Below are 15,227 nucleotides of genomic sequence, written 5' to 3'. Positions count from 1 at the left end.
ACCCAGTAACCCTAACCCAGTAACCCTAACCCAGTAACATTAACCCAGTAACCCTAACCCAGTAACCCTAACCCAGTAACATTAAACCAGAACCCATTTATATAACCCAGTAACCCTAACCCAGTAACCCAGTAACCCTAACCCAGTAACATTAACCCAGTAACCCTAACCCACTAACCCCTAACCCAGTAACCCAGTAACATTAACCCAGAACCCATTTATATAACCCAGTAACCTTAACCCAGTAACCCTAACCCACTAACCCTAACCCAGTAACATTAACCCAGAACCCATTTATATAACCCAGTAACCTTAACCCAGTAACCCTAACCCAGTAACCCTAACCCATTAACCCAGTAACCCTAACCCAGTAACCCAGTAACCCAGTAACCCTAACCCAGTAACCTTAACCCAGAACCCATTCATGTAACCGTAACCCAGTAACCGTAACCCAGTAACCCTAACCCAGTAACCCGGTAACCCAGTAACCCAGTAACCCTAACCCAGTAACCCAGTAATCCAGTAACCCTAACCCAGTAACCTTAACCCAGAACCCTTTCATGTAACCTTAACCCAGTAACCGTAACCCAGTAACCCAGTAACCTTAACCCAGTAACCTTAACCCAGAACCCATTCATGTAACCCAGTAACCCTAACCCAGTAACCTTAACCCAGAACCCATCCATGTAACCCTAACCAGTAACCTTAACCCAGAACCCATTCATGTAACCCAGTAACCTTAACCCAGTAACCCATTCATGTAACCCAGTAACACTAACCCAGTAACCCTAACCCAGTAACCTTAACCCAGAACCCATCCATGTAACCCTAACCAGTAACCTTAACCCAGAACCCATTCATGTAACCCAGTAACCTTAACCCAGTAACCATAACCCAGTAACCCTAACCCAGTAACCATAACCCAGTAACCTTAACCCAGTAACCCTAACCCAGTAACATTAACCCAGTAACCTTAACCCAGAACCCATTTATGTAACCCAGTAACCTTAACCCAGTAACCTTAACCCAGTAACCCTAACCCAGAACCCATTTATGTAACCCAGTGCCCATTTATAAACTCAGCAAAAAAAGAAACGTCCTCTCACTGTCAACTGTGTTTATTTTCAGCAAATTTAACATGTGTCAATATTTGTACGAACATAACTAGATTCAACAACTGAGACATAAACTGAACAAGGCCCGCAGGTGTGATGTTCAGATATACCGATCCTGTGCAGGTGTTGTTACACGTGGTCTGCCACTGCGAGGACGATCAGCTGTCCGTCCTGTCTCCCTGTAGCGCTGTCTTAGGCGTCTCACAGTACGGACATTGCAATTTATTTCCCTGGTCACATCTGCAGTCCTCATGCCTCCTTGCAGCATGCCTAAGGCACGTTCACGCAGATGAGCAGGGACCCTGGGCATCTTTCTTTTGGTGTTTTTCAGAGTCAGTAGAAAGGCCTCTTTAGTGTCCTAAGTCTTCATAACTGTGACCTTAATTGCCTACCGTCTGTAACTGTTAGTGTCTTAACGACCGTTCCACAGGTGCATGTTCATTAATTGTTTGTGGTTCATTGAACAAGCATGGGAAACAGTGTTTAAAACCTTTACAATGACGATCTGTGAAGTTATCTGGATTTTTACAAATTATCTTTGAAAGACAGGGTCCTGAAAAAGGGACGTTTCTTTTTTTGCTGAGTTTATAACCTAGTAACCCTAACCCAGAGCCCATCTATGTAACCCACAGCCCATCTATGTAACCCAGTAACCCTAACCCAGAGCCCATCTATGTAACCCACAGCCCATCTATGTAACCCAGTAACCCTAACCCACAGCCCATCTATGTAACCCAGTAACCCTAACCCACAACCCATTTATGTAACCCACAGCCCATCTATGTAACCCAGAGCCCATCTATGTAACCCAGTAACCCATTTATGTAACCCAGAGCCCATCTATGTAACCCAGAGCCCATCTATGTAACCCAGAGCCCATTTATGTAACCCAGAGCCCATCTATGTAACCCAGTAACCCATTTATGTAACCCAGAGCCCATCTATGTAACCCAGAGCCCATCTATGTAACCCAGAGCCCATTTATGTAACCCACAGCCCATTTATGTAACCCACAGCCCATCTATGTAACCCAGAGCCCATTTCTGTAACCCAGTAACCCACTTACAGGCTGACCAAACCGGCTTTGCGTGTGTGTCTGTGTGCGCATGTTGGTTTTGTCTATCCCCACCAGACACGTTCTTGACACGCTGGTTAAAATACCAAAACCAATTGTGAACCAAATATATTAATTTGGGGACAGGTCGAAACAAACATTCATGAAACTTTAGCTAGCTTGGAGTCATACAAAATGATATGTTCTCTACTTAATCCACAGATAAAAAGGGGAAACCGAGTTACTTTTTAGGTCGTTTACTTTGATTTAATATCTCCTCGTTCGTTCGTTCGTTCGTTCTTCTTCTACATCTTCTTCTGTGGATTTTATATGGCGCTTGACAACCAACTTTTAGGTGCATTACTGCCACCAACTAGACTGGAGTGTGGACCTCGGTTCATCTTTCAATCCGCCAACGTGGCTATAGGCTCGCTACAACCAATGAGGAGATGGGATAGGCTGAACTTGGCAGTTTGCCAAGCGTCACAAATAGAACCAAGTTTTATCTTAGCACCCGGGCTACTCAAGACGCACGTTGACGAACGCCAACGGTATGGATGAAATGATTGAATGACGGGTGTTTGTATCCGATTTATTTTACAACGCGGCCGGGTTTGGTCAGCGGTGTTAGCCGAGACAACAAATGTTCCATCTATCTCACAATTGGGGACATTGGGGACACTGCCCTGTGTAGGGTGCCGTCTTTCGGATGGGACGTTAAACGGGTGTCCTGACTCTCTGAGGTCGTTAAAGATCCCATGTCACTTATTGTAAGAGTAGGGGTGGTGACCCTGGTGTCCTGGATAAATTCCCAATCTGTCCTTCACACCATCATGGTCACCTAATCATCCCCAGCTTTCAATGGCCTCATTCATCCCCCCTCCTCTCCCCTGTAACTATTCCCCAGGTCGTTGCTGTAAATGAGAACGTTGTTGTCAGTCAACTTACCTGGTAAAATAACGGTGAAATAAATAAATAAAAATTGATAAGCAGCAACTCATTGTGGAGATGGTGGTATCACACGCTGTTCACTTTCATGTAACCAGAAAACAAGTGGAGCGAACACATTCCAATCTGGCATGTCTGGAAAGCAGCCTTCCGTGTTGGACTGATGGATCGTTCATCGTCTCTGCTCAGTGGTCTCATCTTGTTTACACTACACTTTTTGGTTTGGTTAGGACATCGTTACATAACGAAGCCTCCGAAGCAGAGAAGTCAAGACATAAATAGGTCAGCTGAGGGTCTGGTATGGACGTCAAAGAGAACTCATTTACTCTTTTTCAGTTATAAATGGGGGGGACTGCTTCCTGCCAGTTCACTTGTCTCTCTCTCTCGCATTTCTGTCTGTCTCTCTTTGTCTCTCTGTCTCTGTCTTTCTCTCTCTCTGTCTGTCTCTCTGTCTGTCTCTCTTTGTCTCTCTGTCTCTCTCTTTCTCTATCTCTGTCTGTCTCTCTGTCTGTCTCTCTTTGTCTCTCTGTCTTTCTATTTCTCTCTCTCTGTCTGTCTCTCTGTCTGTCTCTCTTTGTCTCTCTGTCTCTCTCTTTCTCTCTGTCTGTCTGTCTCTCTTTGTCACTCTGTCTCTCTGTCTCTCTCTTTCTCTCTCTCTGTCTGTCTGTCTCTCTGTCTGTCTCTCTTTGTCTCTCTGTCTCTCTCTTTCTCTCTCTGTCTGTCTGTCTCTCTGTCTGTCTCTCTTTGTCTCTCTGTCTCTCTCTTTCTCTCTCTCGGTCTCTGATTGCGTCTTTCTCCCTCTGTCCCACACTGACCTGACCGCGTGTGATCCGGCCAGCCTGTCCCAATCCAGCTAGCGTCTTAGCCTAGCGGTTTAGCCTAGCGGTTTAGCCTAGCGTCAGCCTAGCGGTTTAGCCTAGCGGTTTAGCCTAGCGGTTTAGCCTAGCGGTTTAGCGTAGTGTGTAGCAAGTCCTGGAAGGAAGGGTAAACATTAACAAGTTATTTATTGATGTACTGTCAACATGTGTTAGGTTAGCAAAGGTGTTAGCGTAGAGTCAACAAAATGGGTTAGCTGAGGGTTTCTGTTAGGGAAGTGAGGGGAGGTTGCTGTGTAGTGTGTAGTGTGTTGATTGTTGAAGGGCCCTAGTTGGCTGCTCAGACATCCTTCCCTTCCCCTCTCCCTCCCCCGCTTCACCGCTCCCATAAAGGACATTGCATTCCCTCCCTCCCTCCCTCCCTCCCTCCCTCCCTCCCTCCCTCCCTCCCTCCCTCCCTCCCTCCCTCCTCTCTCCCTCCCTCCCTCCTTCACCGCTCCCTCCCTCCATCCATCCCTCCCTCCCTCCCTCCATCCATCCTTCCCTCCCTCCCTCCCTCCCTCCCTCCGTTCCCCCACACCTGTTCAGCCCTTCTCTCCAGAAGGCAGGCAGTTTATACTCTGTGGTCTGAACTCTGTGCTCTGTACACTGATCTGTGGTCTGAACTCTGTGCTCTGTACACTGATCTGTGCTCTGTACACTGATCTGTGCTCTGTACACTGATCTGTGGTCTGTACACTGATCTGTGCTCTGTACACTGATCTGTGGTATGTACACTGATCTGTGGTCAGTACACTGATCTGTGCTCTGTACACTGATCTGTGCTCTGTACACTGATCTGTTGTCTGTACACTGATCTGTGGTCTGTACACTGATCTGTGGTCTGTACACTGATCTGTGGTCTGTACACTGATCTGTGGTCAGTACACTTTGGTCTGTACACTGATCTGTGGTCTGTACACTGATCTGTGGTCAGTACACTTTGGTCTGTACACTGATCTGTGGTCTGTACACTGATCTGTGGTCTGTACACTGATCTGTGGTCTGTACACTGATCTGTGGTCTGTACACTGATCTGTGCTCTGTACACTGATCTGTGGTCTGTACACTGATCTGTGGTCAGTACACTTGGGTCTGTACACTGATCTGTGGTCTGTACACTGATCTGTGGTCTGTACACTGATCTGTGGTCTGTACACTGATCTGTGGTCTGTACACTGATCTGTGGTCTGTACACTGATCTGTGGTCTGTACACTGAACTGTGGTCAGTACACTTTGGTCTGTACACTGATCTGTGGTCTGTACACTGATCTGTGGTCTGTACACTGATCTGTGGTCTGTACACTGATCTGTGGTCAGTACACTTTGGTCTGTACACTGATCTGTGGTCTGTACACTGATCTGTGGTCTGTACACTGATCTGTGGTCTGTACACTGATCTGTGGTCTGTACACTGATCTGTGGTCTGTACACTGATCTGTGGTCAGTACACTTTGGTCTGTACACTGATCTGTGCTCTGTACACTGATCTGTGGTCTGTACACTGATCTGTGGTCTGTACACTGATCTGTGGTCTGTACACTGATCTGTGGTCTGTACACTGATCTGTGGTCTGTACACTGATCTGTGGTCAGTACACTTTGGTCTGTACACTGATCTGTGGTCTGTACACTGATCTGTGGTCTGTACACTGATCTGTGGTCTGTACACTGATCTGTGGTCTGTACACTGATCTGTGGTCTGTACACTGATCTGTGGTCAGTACACTTTGGTCTGTACACTGATCTGTGCTCTGTACACTGATCTGTGGTCTGTACACTGATCTGTGCTCTGTACACTGATCTGTGGTCTGTACACTGATCTGTGGTCTGTACACTGATCTGTGGTCAGTACACTTTGGTCTGTACACTGATCTGTGCTCTGTACACTGATCTGTGGTCTGTACACTGATCTGTGCTCTGTACACTGATCTGTGGTCTGTACACTGATCTGTGGTCTGTACACTGATCTGTGGTCTGTACACTGTGCCCCTTAGTGATTCACCCGGGCTGTGTTCAGTAGGACACATCGTAGTCCACTAAGTACCATGTGTGTTTCACTCTGCTTTTTTCCATGTGCCTAATGAAAATAATATCCACCCTATTGGTCAAACCCAAACCACACCCTGTGACCTAAGTCTTTGTGGTGACATGGCTCGGAGTTATTTAAGCGATTTGTGTTCTGAAAAACGACCTCAGCATTTTCTGACTTCTCTTTCTGGGTGAAGTGGGGAATTCGTTTGACAGGTGGTTTTTTTTGTGTGGTGATTAACAAGAAACTTCATCAGCAAACTGTTACCTGGAAAACCCCTTGTACTGTTACCCAGGCAGCTGAATTAAATCCTCACCTCTTCTCTCTCTTCTCTCTCTTCTCTCTGTCTCTTCTCTCTGTCTCTCTCTCTCTCTCTGTCTCCTCTTCTCTCTCTCTCTCTCTCTCTCTCTCTCTCTTCTCTCTGTCTCTCTCTCTGTCTCTCTCTCTGTCTCCCCTCTCTCTCTCTCTCTCTCTCTCTCTCTCTGTCTCTTCTCTCTCTCTCTCTGTCTCCTCTTCTCTCTCTCTCTCTCTCTCTCTCTCTCTCTCTCTCTCTCTCTGTCTCTTCTCTCTCTCTCTCTGTCTCTCTCTCTGTCTCCTCTTCTCTCTCTCTCTCTCTCTCTCTCTCTCTCTCTCTGTCTCCTCTTCTCTCTCTCTCTCTCTCTCTCTCTCTCTCTCTCTGTCTCTTCTCTCTCTCTCTCTGTCTCTTCTCTCTCTCTCTCTGTCTCTCTCTCTGTCTCCTCTTCTCTCTCTCTCTCTCTGTCTCCTCTTCTCTCTCTCTCTGTCTCCTCTTCTCTCTCTCTCTCTCTGTCTCCTCTTCTCTCTCTCTCTCTGTCTCCTCTTCTCTCTCTCTCTCTGTCTCTCTCTCTCTATCTCTCTCTGTCTCCTCTTCTCTCTCTCTCCTTTCTCTGTCTCCTCTTCTCTCTCTCTCTCTGTCCCCTCTCTCTTTCTCTGTCTCCTCTCTCTCTCTCTCTCTCTCTACAGATTGTTATCCCGTTCTTCAGCCTACTGATTAAAGACATCTACTTCCTGAATGAGGGATGTTCCAACAGGATGCAGAATGGACACGTTAACTTTGAGGTGGGACGTTAAATGGGTGTCCTGACTCTCTGTGGTCACTAAAGATCCCATGGCACTTATCGAAAGAGTAGGGGTGTTAACCCCGGTGTCCTGGCTAAATTATTTAACCCTAGTGTTCAGGATAAATTCACAATATGGCCCTGACAGAGAATGAGGAAGTGAGACTTTCCATTGGTAAACCCCAGCTACACTACATCAGAAAAAATGTGGAATTAACCTTTAAACTACTTTTTATTATTGGAGACCCCCATACATGTCAACATACAGTGCCAGTCAAAGGTTTGGACACACCTACTCATTCAAGGGGTTTTCTTTGTTTTGACTATTTTCTACATTGTAGAATAATAGTGAAGACATAAAAACGATGAAATAACACGTATGGAATCATGCAGTAATATTTTAGATTATTCAAAGTAGCCACCCTTTGCCGTGATGACAGCTTTGCACACTTTTGGCATTCTCTCAACCAGCTTCACCTGGAATGCTTTTCCAACAGTCTTGAAGGAGTTCCCACATATGCTGAGCACTTGTTGGCTGCTTTTCCTTCACTCTGCGGTCCAGCTCATACCAAACCATCTCAATTGGTTTGAGGTTGGGTGATTGTGGAGGCCAGGTCATCTGGTGCAGCCTGGAGGTGTGTTGAGTCATTGTCCTGTTGAAAAACAAATTATAGTCCCACTAAGCGCAAACCAGATGGGATGGCGTATTGCTGCAGAATGTTGTGGTAGCCATGCTGGTTAAATTCTAAATAAATCACTGACAGTGTCACCAGCAAAGCACCATCACACTTCCTCCTCCTCCATGCTTCACGGTGGGAACCACACATGAGATCATCCGCTCACCTACTCTGCGTCTCACAAAACACGGCGGTTAGAACCAAAAATCTCAAATTTGGACTCTTCAGACCAAAGGACAGATTTTCACCGGTGTAATGGCCATTGCTAGTGTTTCTTGGCCCAAGCAAGTCTCTTCTTCTTATTGGTGTCCTTTAGTAGTGGTTTCTTCAGCAATTCGTCCATGATGGCCTGATTCATGCAGTCTTCTCTGAACAGTTGATGTTGAGATGTGTCTGTTAATTGAACAGTTAACTCTAATGAACTTATCCTCTGTAGCAGAGGTAATTCTGGGTCTTCCTTTCATGTGTCGGTCCTCATGAGAGCCAGTTTCATCATAGAGCTTGATGGTTTTTGCGACTGCAGTTGAAGAAACTTTCAAAGTTCTTGAAATTGTCCGTATTGACTGACCTTCATGTCTTAAAGTAATGATGGACTGTCGTTTCTCTTTGCTTATTTGAGCTGTTCTTGACATAATATGGACTTGGTCTTTTACCAAATAGGACTATCTTCTGTATACCACCCTTACCTTGTCACAACACAACTGATTGGCTCAAACGCATTAAGAAGGAAAGAAATTACACAAATTAACTTTTAACAAGGCACACCTGTTAATTGAAATGCATTCCAGGTGATTACATCATGAAACTGGTTGAGAGAATGCCAAGAGTGTACAAAGATGTCATCAAGGCAAAGGGGTGTCTACTTTGAAGAATCTCAAATATAAAATATCTTTTGATTTGTTAAAAAAAAAATGTAAATGTAGTTACTACATGATTCCATGTGTTATTTCATAGTTTTGATGTCTTCACTATTATTCTACAATGTAGAAAATAGTAAAAAATAAAGCAAAATACCTTGAATGACTAGATGTGTCCAAACTTTTGACTGGTAATGTGTGTGGTCACCAACATACTGTAAGTCAATCAGTGAATGTTATTATCAGGTTGTGGTAGGGTTAAAAAACGTCTTTATTAACATTCATATTGTTTTCACATTGCTGAAATGTGTTCCTCAAATACTAACATTACATCGTTTTTTTTCACAGTGTTTCAAATGTTATTTTTTAAACATTTTTTGTTTATTTTTAACATCGTTTTCAGAAATTCTGGGAGATGGCGAAGCGGGTCAGCGAGTTCATGGTTTGGAAGAAGGTGGAGTGTCCGTTTGAGAAGGACCGCAAAATCCTCCAGTACCTGCTCACCGCACCGGTTTTCAGCGAGGACAGTATGTACAACCACTCATAACCACTCAATGTACTGATGTCATGGTGCCATTCCAACTAAGTCAACTCAGGAAGACTTAGGAACCTGTCCAACTACAGGAAAAGCTGTTTTAATGTCCTGCTGCTGTGACTGTAATGAGTTGAGGCTGATGGTGTTTTTGTGTCCTCTCTCTCTCTCTCTCTCTCTCTTTATCTCTGTCTCCTCTCTCTCTTTCTCTCTCGCTCTCTCTCCTCTCTCTCTCTCTCTCTCTCTCTCTCTCTCTCTCTCTCTCTCTCTCTCTCTCTCCTCTCTCTCTCTCTCTCTCTCTCTCTCTCTCCTCTCTCCCCTCTCTCCTCTCTCTCTCTGTCTCCTCTCTCTCTCTCCCTCTCTCTCTCTCTCTCTCTCTCTCTCTCTCCCTCTCTCTCTCTCTCTCTCTCTCTCTCTCTCTCTCTCTCTCTCTCTCTCTCTCTCTCTCTCTCTCCTCTCTCTCTCTCTCCTCTCAGCTCTGTATCTAGCCTCTTATGAGAGTGAAGGCCCTGAGAACCACATGGAGAAGGACAGATGGAAGTCTCTGAGGTGTGTGTTCCCTGGGGGTCAGCTTCATTCATCATAGTTGTCACCCCCCCTCCCATCCCCTCCCCTCGTCAACCAAAAGGGGGGGTACATGTTAATCTGCCCCCTAGTCAGTAACTCTCTCACACACACTGTGTTTTCACACACACGCTGACCCATCCACTAGTCAATAACTCACACACACAGTGTTCACACACACACACAGTGTTCTCCCCCTATACACACAAACTAATATCATGTCATCATACACGGTGCTGGGTGTGTAACATGTCATCATACACGGTGCTGGGTGTGTAACATGTCATCATACACGGTGCTGGGTGTGTAATATGTCATCATACACGGTGCTGGGTGTGTAATATGTCATCATACACGGTGCTGGGTGTGTAATATGTCATCATACACGGTGCTGGGTGTGTAATATGTCATCATACACGGTGCTGGGTGTGTAATATGTCATCATACACGGTGCTGGGTGTGTAATATGTCATCATACACGGTGCTGGGTGTGTAATATGTCATCATACACGGTGCTGGGTGTGTAATATGTCATCATACACGGTGCTGGGTGTGTAATATGTGTGTATCTCAGACATGATGGATGAAGAATCAGTGTCTTTGTTCAGTGTGGTTGAATATTATCCTCAGAGCCCAGGGAGCTGACGAAGACCTAGGCCGCCAGTCAGTTAGTCAGCCAGCCAGTTAGCCAGCCAGCCAACCAACCAGCCAGCCAGTTAGCCAGTCAGTTAGCCAGTTAGTCAGCCAGCCAGTTAGCCAGCCAGCCAGCCAACCAGCCAGCCAGTTAGCCAGTCAGTTAGCCAGTCAGTTAGCCAGCCAGTTAGCCAGCCAGCCAGCCAACCAGCCAGCCAGTTAGCCAGTCAGTTAGCCAGTCAGTTAGCCAGCCAGTTAGCCAGCCAGCCAGCCAACCAGCCAGCCAGTTAGCCAGTCAGTTAGCCAGTCAGTTAGCCAGCCAGTTAGCCAGCCAGTTAACCAGCCAGTTAGCCAGTCAGTTAGCCAGCCAGTTAGCCAGCCAGCCAGCCAGCCAGCCAGTTAGCCAGCCAGCCAGTCAGTTAGCCAGTCAGTTAGCCAGTCAGCCAGTTAGCCAGCCAGCCAGTTAGCCAGCCAGCCTGCCAGTCAGTTAGCCAGCCAGTCAGTTAGCCAGCCAGTCAGTTAGCCAGCCAGTTAGCCAGTCAGTTAGCCAGCCAGCCAGCCAGTCAGACAGTTAGCCAGCCAGCCAGCCAGCCAGCCAGTCAGTCAGTCAGCCAGTTAGCCAGCCAGTTAGCCAGCCAGCCAGCCAGTTAGCCAGCCAGTCAGTCAGTTAGCCAGTCAGTTAGCCAGTCAGTCAATCAGTTAGCCAGTCAGTCAGCCAGCCAGTTAACCAGCCAGTTAGCCAGCCAGTTAGCCAGCCAGTTAGCCACCCAGTCAGCCAGTTAGCCAGCCAGTTAGCCAGCCAGTTAGCCAGCCAGTTAGCCACCCAGTCAGCCAGTTAGCCAGCCAGTTAGCCAGCCAGTCAGCCAGCCAGTCAGCCAGCCAGTTAGCCAGCCAGTTAGTCAGTTAGCCAGCCAGTTAGCCAGCCAGTTAGCCAGCCAGTTAGCCAGCCAGTTAGCCAGCCAGTCAGTCAGTTAGCCAGTCAGTTAGCCAGTCAGTTAGCCAGCCAGTTAGCCAGCCAGTTAGCCAGCCAGTCAGTCAGCCAGCCAGTTAGCCAGCCAGTTAGCCAGCCAGCCAGTTAGCCAGCCAGTTAGCCAGCCAGCCAGCCAGTTAGTCAGCCAGTCAGCCAGCCAGCCAGTCAGTCAGTTAGCCAGTGCTGAAGGATTGTCTGACGGCTAGATGACAGAAACATTGGCATACTAACCACATGGATTGTTCAGTAGGACCTACTCATTACTCCCCACCCCCCATTTATTTTTGGTAGAGCATGGTGTTTGCAACGCCAGCATGGTGTGTGCAACGCCAGAGTTGTGGGTTCGATTCCCACGGGGGGCCAGTACAACAACAACAAAAAATGCACGAAATGAAATGTATGCATTCACTACTGTAAGTCGCTCTGGATAAGAGCGTCTGATACATTAAAACAAATTAATCATAATGAATGTGCAAACAATTGGCTCACAGCAAATACCTAAATCGTCTTTCCCAGGTGATATGTCTTCTATTGTGTATATATATATATATATATATATTACACTATATCTGACTGAGCCCAGACCTGAATGTGTACCATCCATCCAGATAGTCCTCTTGCATTAAGTGGCTGGTTAGGCGGGTCCTGGCTCCAGTGGGGTAAGATGGGCTGGGTGAATCCACCTGTCTGTTTCCGGGTGCTGATAGCCAGCCAGCCAGTCAGTCAGTCAGTCAGTTAGCCAGCCGGCAAGGTGAATCCACCTGTCTGTTTCCGGGTGCTGTCGCGTTTCTCTGATAGCCAGCCAGCCAGCCAGCCAGCCAGCCAGCCAGTCAGTCAGTCAGTCAGTCAGTTAGCCAGCCACCCAGTCAGCCAGCCAGCCAGTCAGTCAGTTAGCCAGCCAGCCGGCCAGCCAGTCAGCCAGCCAGTCAGTTAGCCAGCCAGCCAGTCAGTTAGCCAGCCAGCCAGCCAGTTAGCCAGCTAGTCAGCCAGCCAGCCAGTCAGTCAGTTAGCCAGCCGGCCAGGTGAATCCACCTGCCTCTAGCCCCACTGCTGATAAGCCTGGAGTATGGCTAAGAGCCTCTAGTCTCTAGCCCCACTGCTGATAAGCCTGGAGTATGGCTAAGATCCTCTAGCCTATAGCCCCACTGCTGATAAGCCTGGAGTATGGCTAAGAGCCTCTAGCCTCTAGCTCCACTGCTGATAAGCCTGGAGTATGGCTAAGAGCCTCTAGACTCACTGCTGATAAGCCTGGAGTATGGCTAAGAGCCTCTAGCCCCACTGCTGATAAGCCTGGAGTATGGCTAAGATCCTCTAGCCTCTAGCTCCACTGCTGATAAGCCTGGAGTATGGCTAAGAGCCTCTAGCCCCACTGCTGATAAGCCTGGAGTATGGCTAAGAGCCTCTAGCCCCACTGCTGATAAGCCTGGAGTATGGCTAAGAGCCTCTAGCCTCTAGCCTCACTGCTGATAAGCCTGGAGTATGGCTAAGAGCCTCTAGCCTCTAGCCCCACTGCTGATAAGCCTGGAGTATGGCTAAGAGCCTCTAGCCTCTAGCTCCACTGCTGATAAGCCTGGAGTATGGCTAAGAGCCTCAAGCCCCACTGCTGATAAGCCTGGAGTATGGCTAAGAACCTCTAGCCTCACTGCTGATAAGCCTGGAGTATGGCTAAGAGCCTCTAGCCCCACTGCTGATAAGCCTGGAGTATGGCTAAGATCCTCTAGCCTCACTGCTGATAAGCCTGGAGTATGGCTAAGAGCCTCTAGCCCCACTGCTGATAAGCCTGGAGTATGGCTAAGATCCTCTAGCCCCACTGCTGATAAGCCTGGAGTATGGCTAAGAGCCTCTAGCCTCTAGACTCACTGCTGATAAGCCTGGAGTATGGCTAAGATCCTCTAGCTCCACTGCTGATAAGCCTGGAGTATGGCTAAGAGCCTCTAGCCTCTAGACTCACTGCTGATAAGCCTGGAGTATGGCTAAGATCCTCTAGCCCCACTGCTGATAAGCCTGGAGTATGGCTAAGATCCTCTAGCCCCACTGCTGATAAGCCTGGAGTATGGCTAAGAGCCTCTAGCCTCTAGCTCCACTGCTGATAAGCCTGGAGTATGGCTAAGAGCCTCTAGTCTCTAGCCTCTAGCCCCACAGCTGATAAGCCTGGAGTATGGCTAAGAGCCTCTAGCCTCTAGCCCCACTGCTGATAAGCCTGGAGTATGGCTAAGAGCCTCTAGCCTCTAGCCCCACTGCTGATAAGCCTGGAGTATGGCTAAGAGCCTCTAGCTCCACTGCTGATAAGCCTGGAGTATGGCTAAGAGCCTCTAGCCTCTAGACTCACTGCTGATAAGCCTGGAGTATGGCTAAGAGCCTCAAGCCTCTAGCCTCACTGCTGATAAGCCTGGAGTATGGCTAAGAGCTTCTAGCCTCTAGCCTCACTGCTGATAAGCCTGGAGTATGGCTAAGAGCCTCTAGCCTCACTGCTGATAAGCCTGGAGTATGGCTAAGAGCCTCTAGCCTCTAGCCCCACTGCTGATAAGCCTGGAGTATGGCTAAGAGCCTCTAGCCTCTAGCCTCTAGCCCCACTGCTGATAAGCCTGGAGTATGGCTAAGAGCCTCTAGCCTCTAGCCTCACTGCTGATAAGCCTGGAGTATGGCTAAGAGCCTCTAGCCTCACTGCTGATAAGCCTGGAGTATGGCTAAGAGCCTCTAGCCTCTAGCCTCACCGCTGATAAGCCTGGAGTATGGCTAAGAGCCTCTAGCCTCACTGCTGATAAGCCTGGAGTATGGCTAAGAGTCTCTAGCCTCTAGACTCACTGCTGATAAGCCTGGAGTATGGCTAAGATCCTCTAGCTCCACTGCTGATAAGCCTGGAGTATGGCTAAGAGCCTCTAGCTCCACTGCTGATAAGCCTGGAGTATGGCTAAGAGCCTCTAGACTCTAGCCCCACTGCTGATAAGCCTGGAGTATGGCTAAGAGCCTCTAGCCTCTAGCTCCACTGCTGATAAGCCTGGAGTATGGCTAAGATCCTCTAGCCTCACTGCTGATAAGCCTGGAGTATGGCTAAGAGCCTCTAGCCTCTAGCCCCACTGCTGATAAGCCTGGAGTATGGCTAAGATCCTCTAGCCTCACTGCTGATAAGCCTGGAGTATGGCTAAGATCCTCTAGCCCAGCAATGTGCTTTATGACTGTTCCAGGACAGGGAAGGGGGTTGGTGTTATTAAGCCTTCTCTAAGTAGACACACAGAACAGACTGTGTTGTATTGATTTCTACAATTGTAGCAGTAATACATAGAATAATCATTGTCTTTGTTCAGTGTGGTTGTATATTATCCTCAGAGCCCAGGGAGCTGACTAAGACAGACCTAGTTAGCCAGTCAGTTAGCCAGCCAGCCAGTCAGTTAGCCAGCCAGTCAGTTAGCCAGCCAGTCAGTTAGCCTGCCAGTCAGTTAGCCAGTCAGTTAGCCAGCCAGCCAGTCAGTTAGCCAGCCAGTCAGTTAGCCAGCCAGTCAGTTAGCCTGCCAGTCAGTTAGCCAGTCAGTCAGTTAGCCAGCCAGTCAGTTAGCCAGCCAGTCAGTTAGTCAGCCAGTCAGTTAGCCTGCCAGTCAGTTAGCCAGCCAGTCAGTTAGCCAGTCAGTTAGCCAGCCAGTCAGTTAGCCAGTCAGTTAGCCAGCCAGCCAGTCAGTTAGCCAGCCAGTCAGTCAGTTAGCCAGTCAGTTAGCCAGTCAGTTAGCCAGCCAGCCAGTCAGTTAGCCAGCCAGTCAGTTAGCCAGTCAGTTAGCCAGCCAGTCAGTTAGCCAGTCAGTTAGCCAGCCAGCCAGTCAGTTAGGCAGCCAGTCAGCCAGCCAGCCAGTTAGCCAGCCAGCCAGCCAGTTAGCCAGCCAGTCAGTCAGTTAGCCAGTCAGTTAGCCAGTCAGTCAATCAGTT

The 15,227-nt window shown here is 48.1% G+C and overlaps 1 protein-coding gene across 1 annotated transcript in view; it reads left to right on the top strand.

The window, feature by feature from the left end:
- LOC106585945 (ras-GEF domain-containing family member 1B-A) overlaps positions 1-15,227 on the top strand; it is a 53,998-nt gene that overhangs the window by 33,360 nt on the left and 5,411 nt on the right. Inside the window, exons 11-13 of the mRNA XM_082968735.1 lie at positions 6,985-7,080; positions 9,017-9,140; positions 9,622-9,694. Coding sequence (XP_082824861.1) covers positions 6,985-7,080; positions 9,017-9,140; positions 9,622-9,694 — 293 coding nt within the window. The remainder of the gene's footprint in view (positions 1-6,984; positions 7,081-9,016; positions 9,141-9,621; positions 9,695-15,227) is intronic.

This window comes from Salmo salar, chromosome 24 (assembly GCF_965601325.2).
Source record: "Salmo salar chromosome 24, fSalSal1, whole genome shotgun sequence".
NCBI lineage: Eukaryota > Metazoa > Chordata > Actinopteri > Salmoniformes > Salmonidae > Salmo > Salmo salar.
Note: the sequence above shows the minus strand (reverse complement) of the source record. Positions and strands in the feature narration are given on the sequence as shown.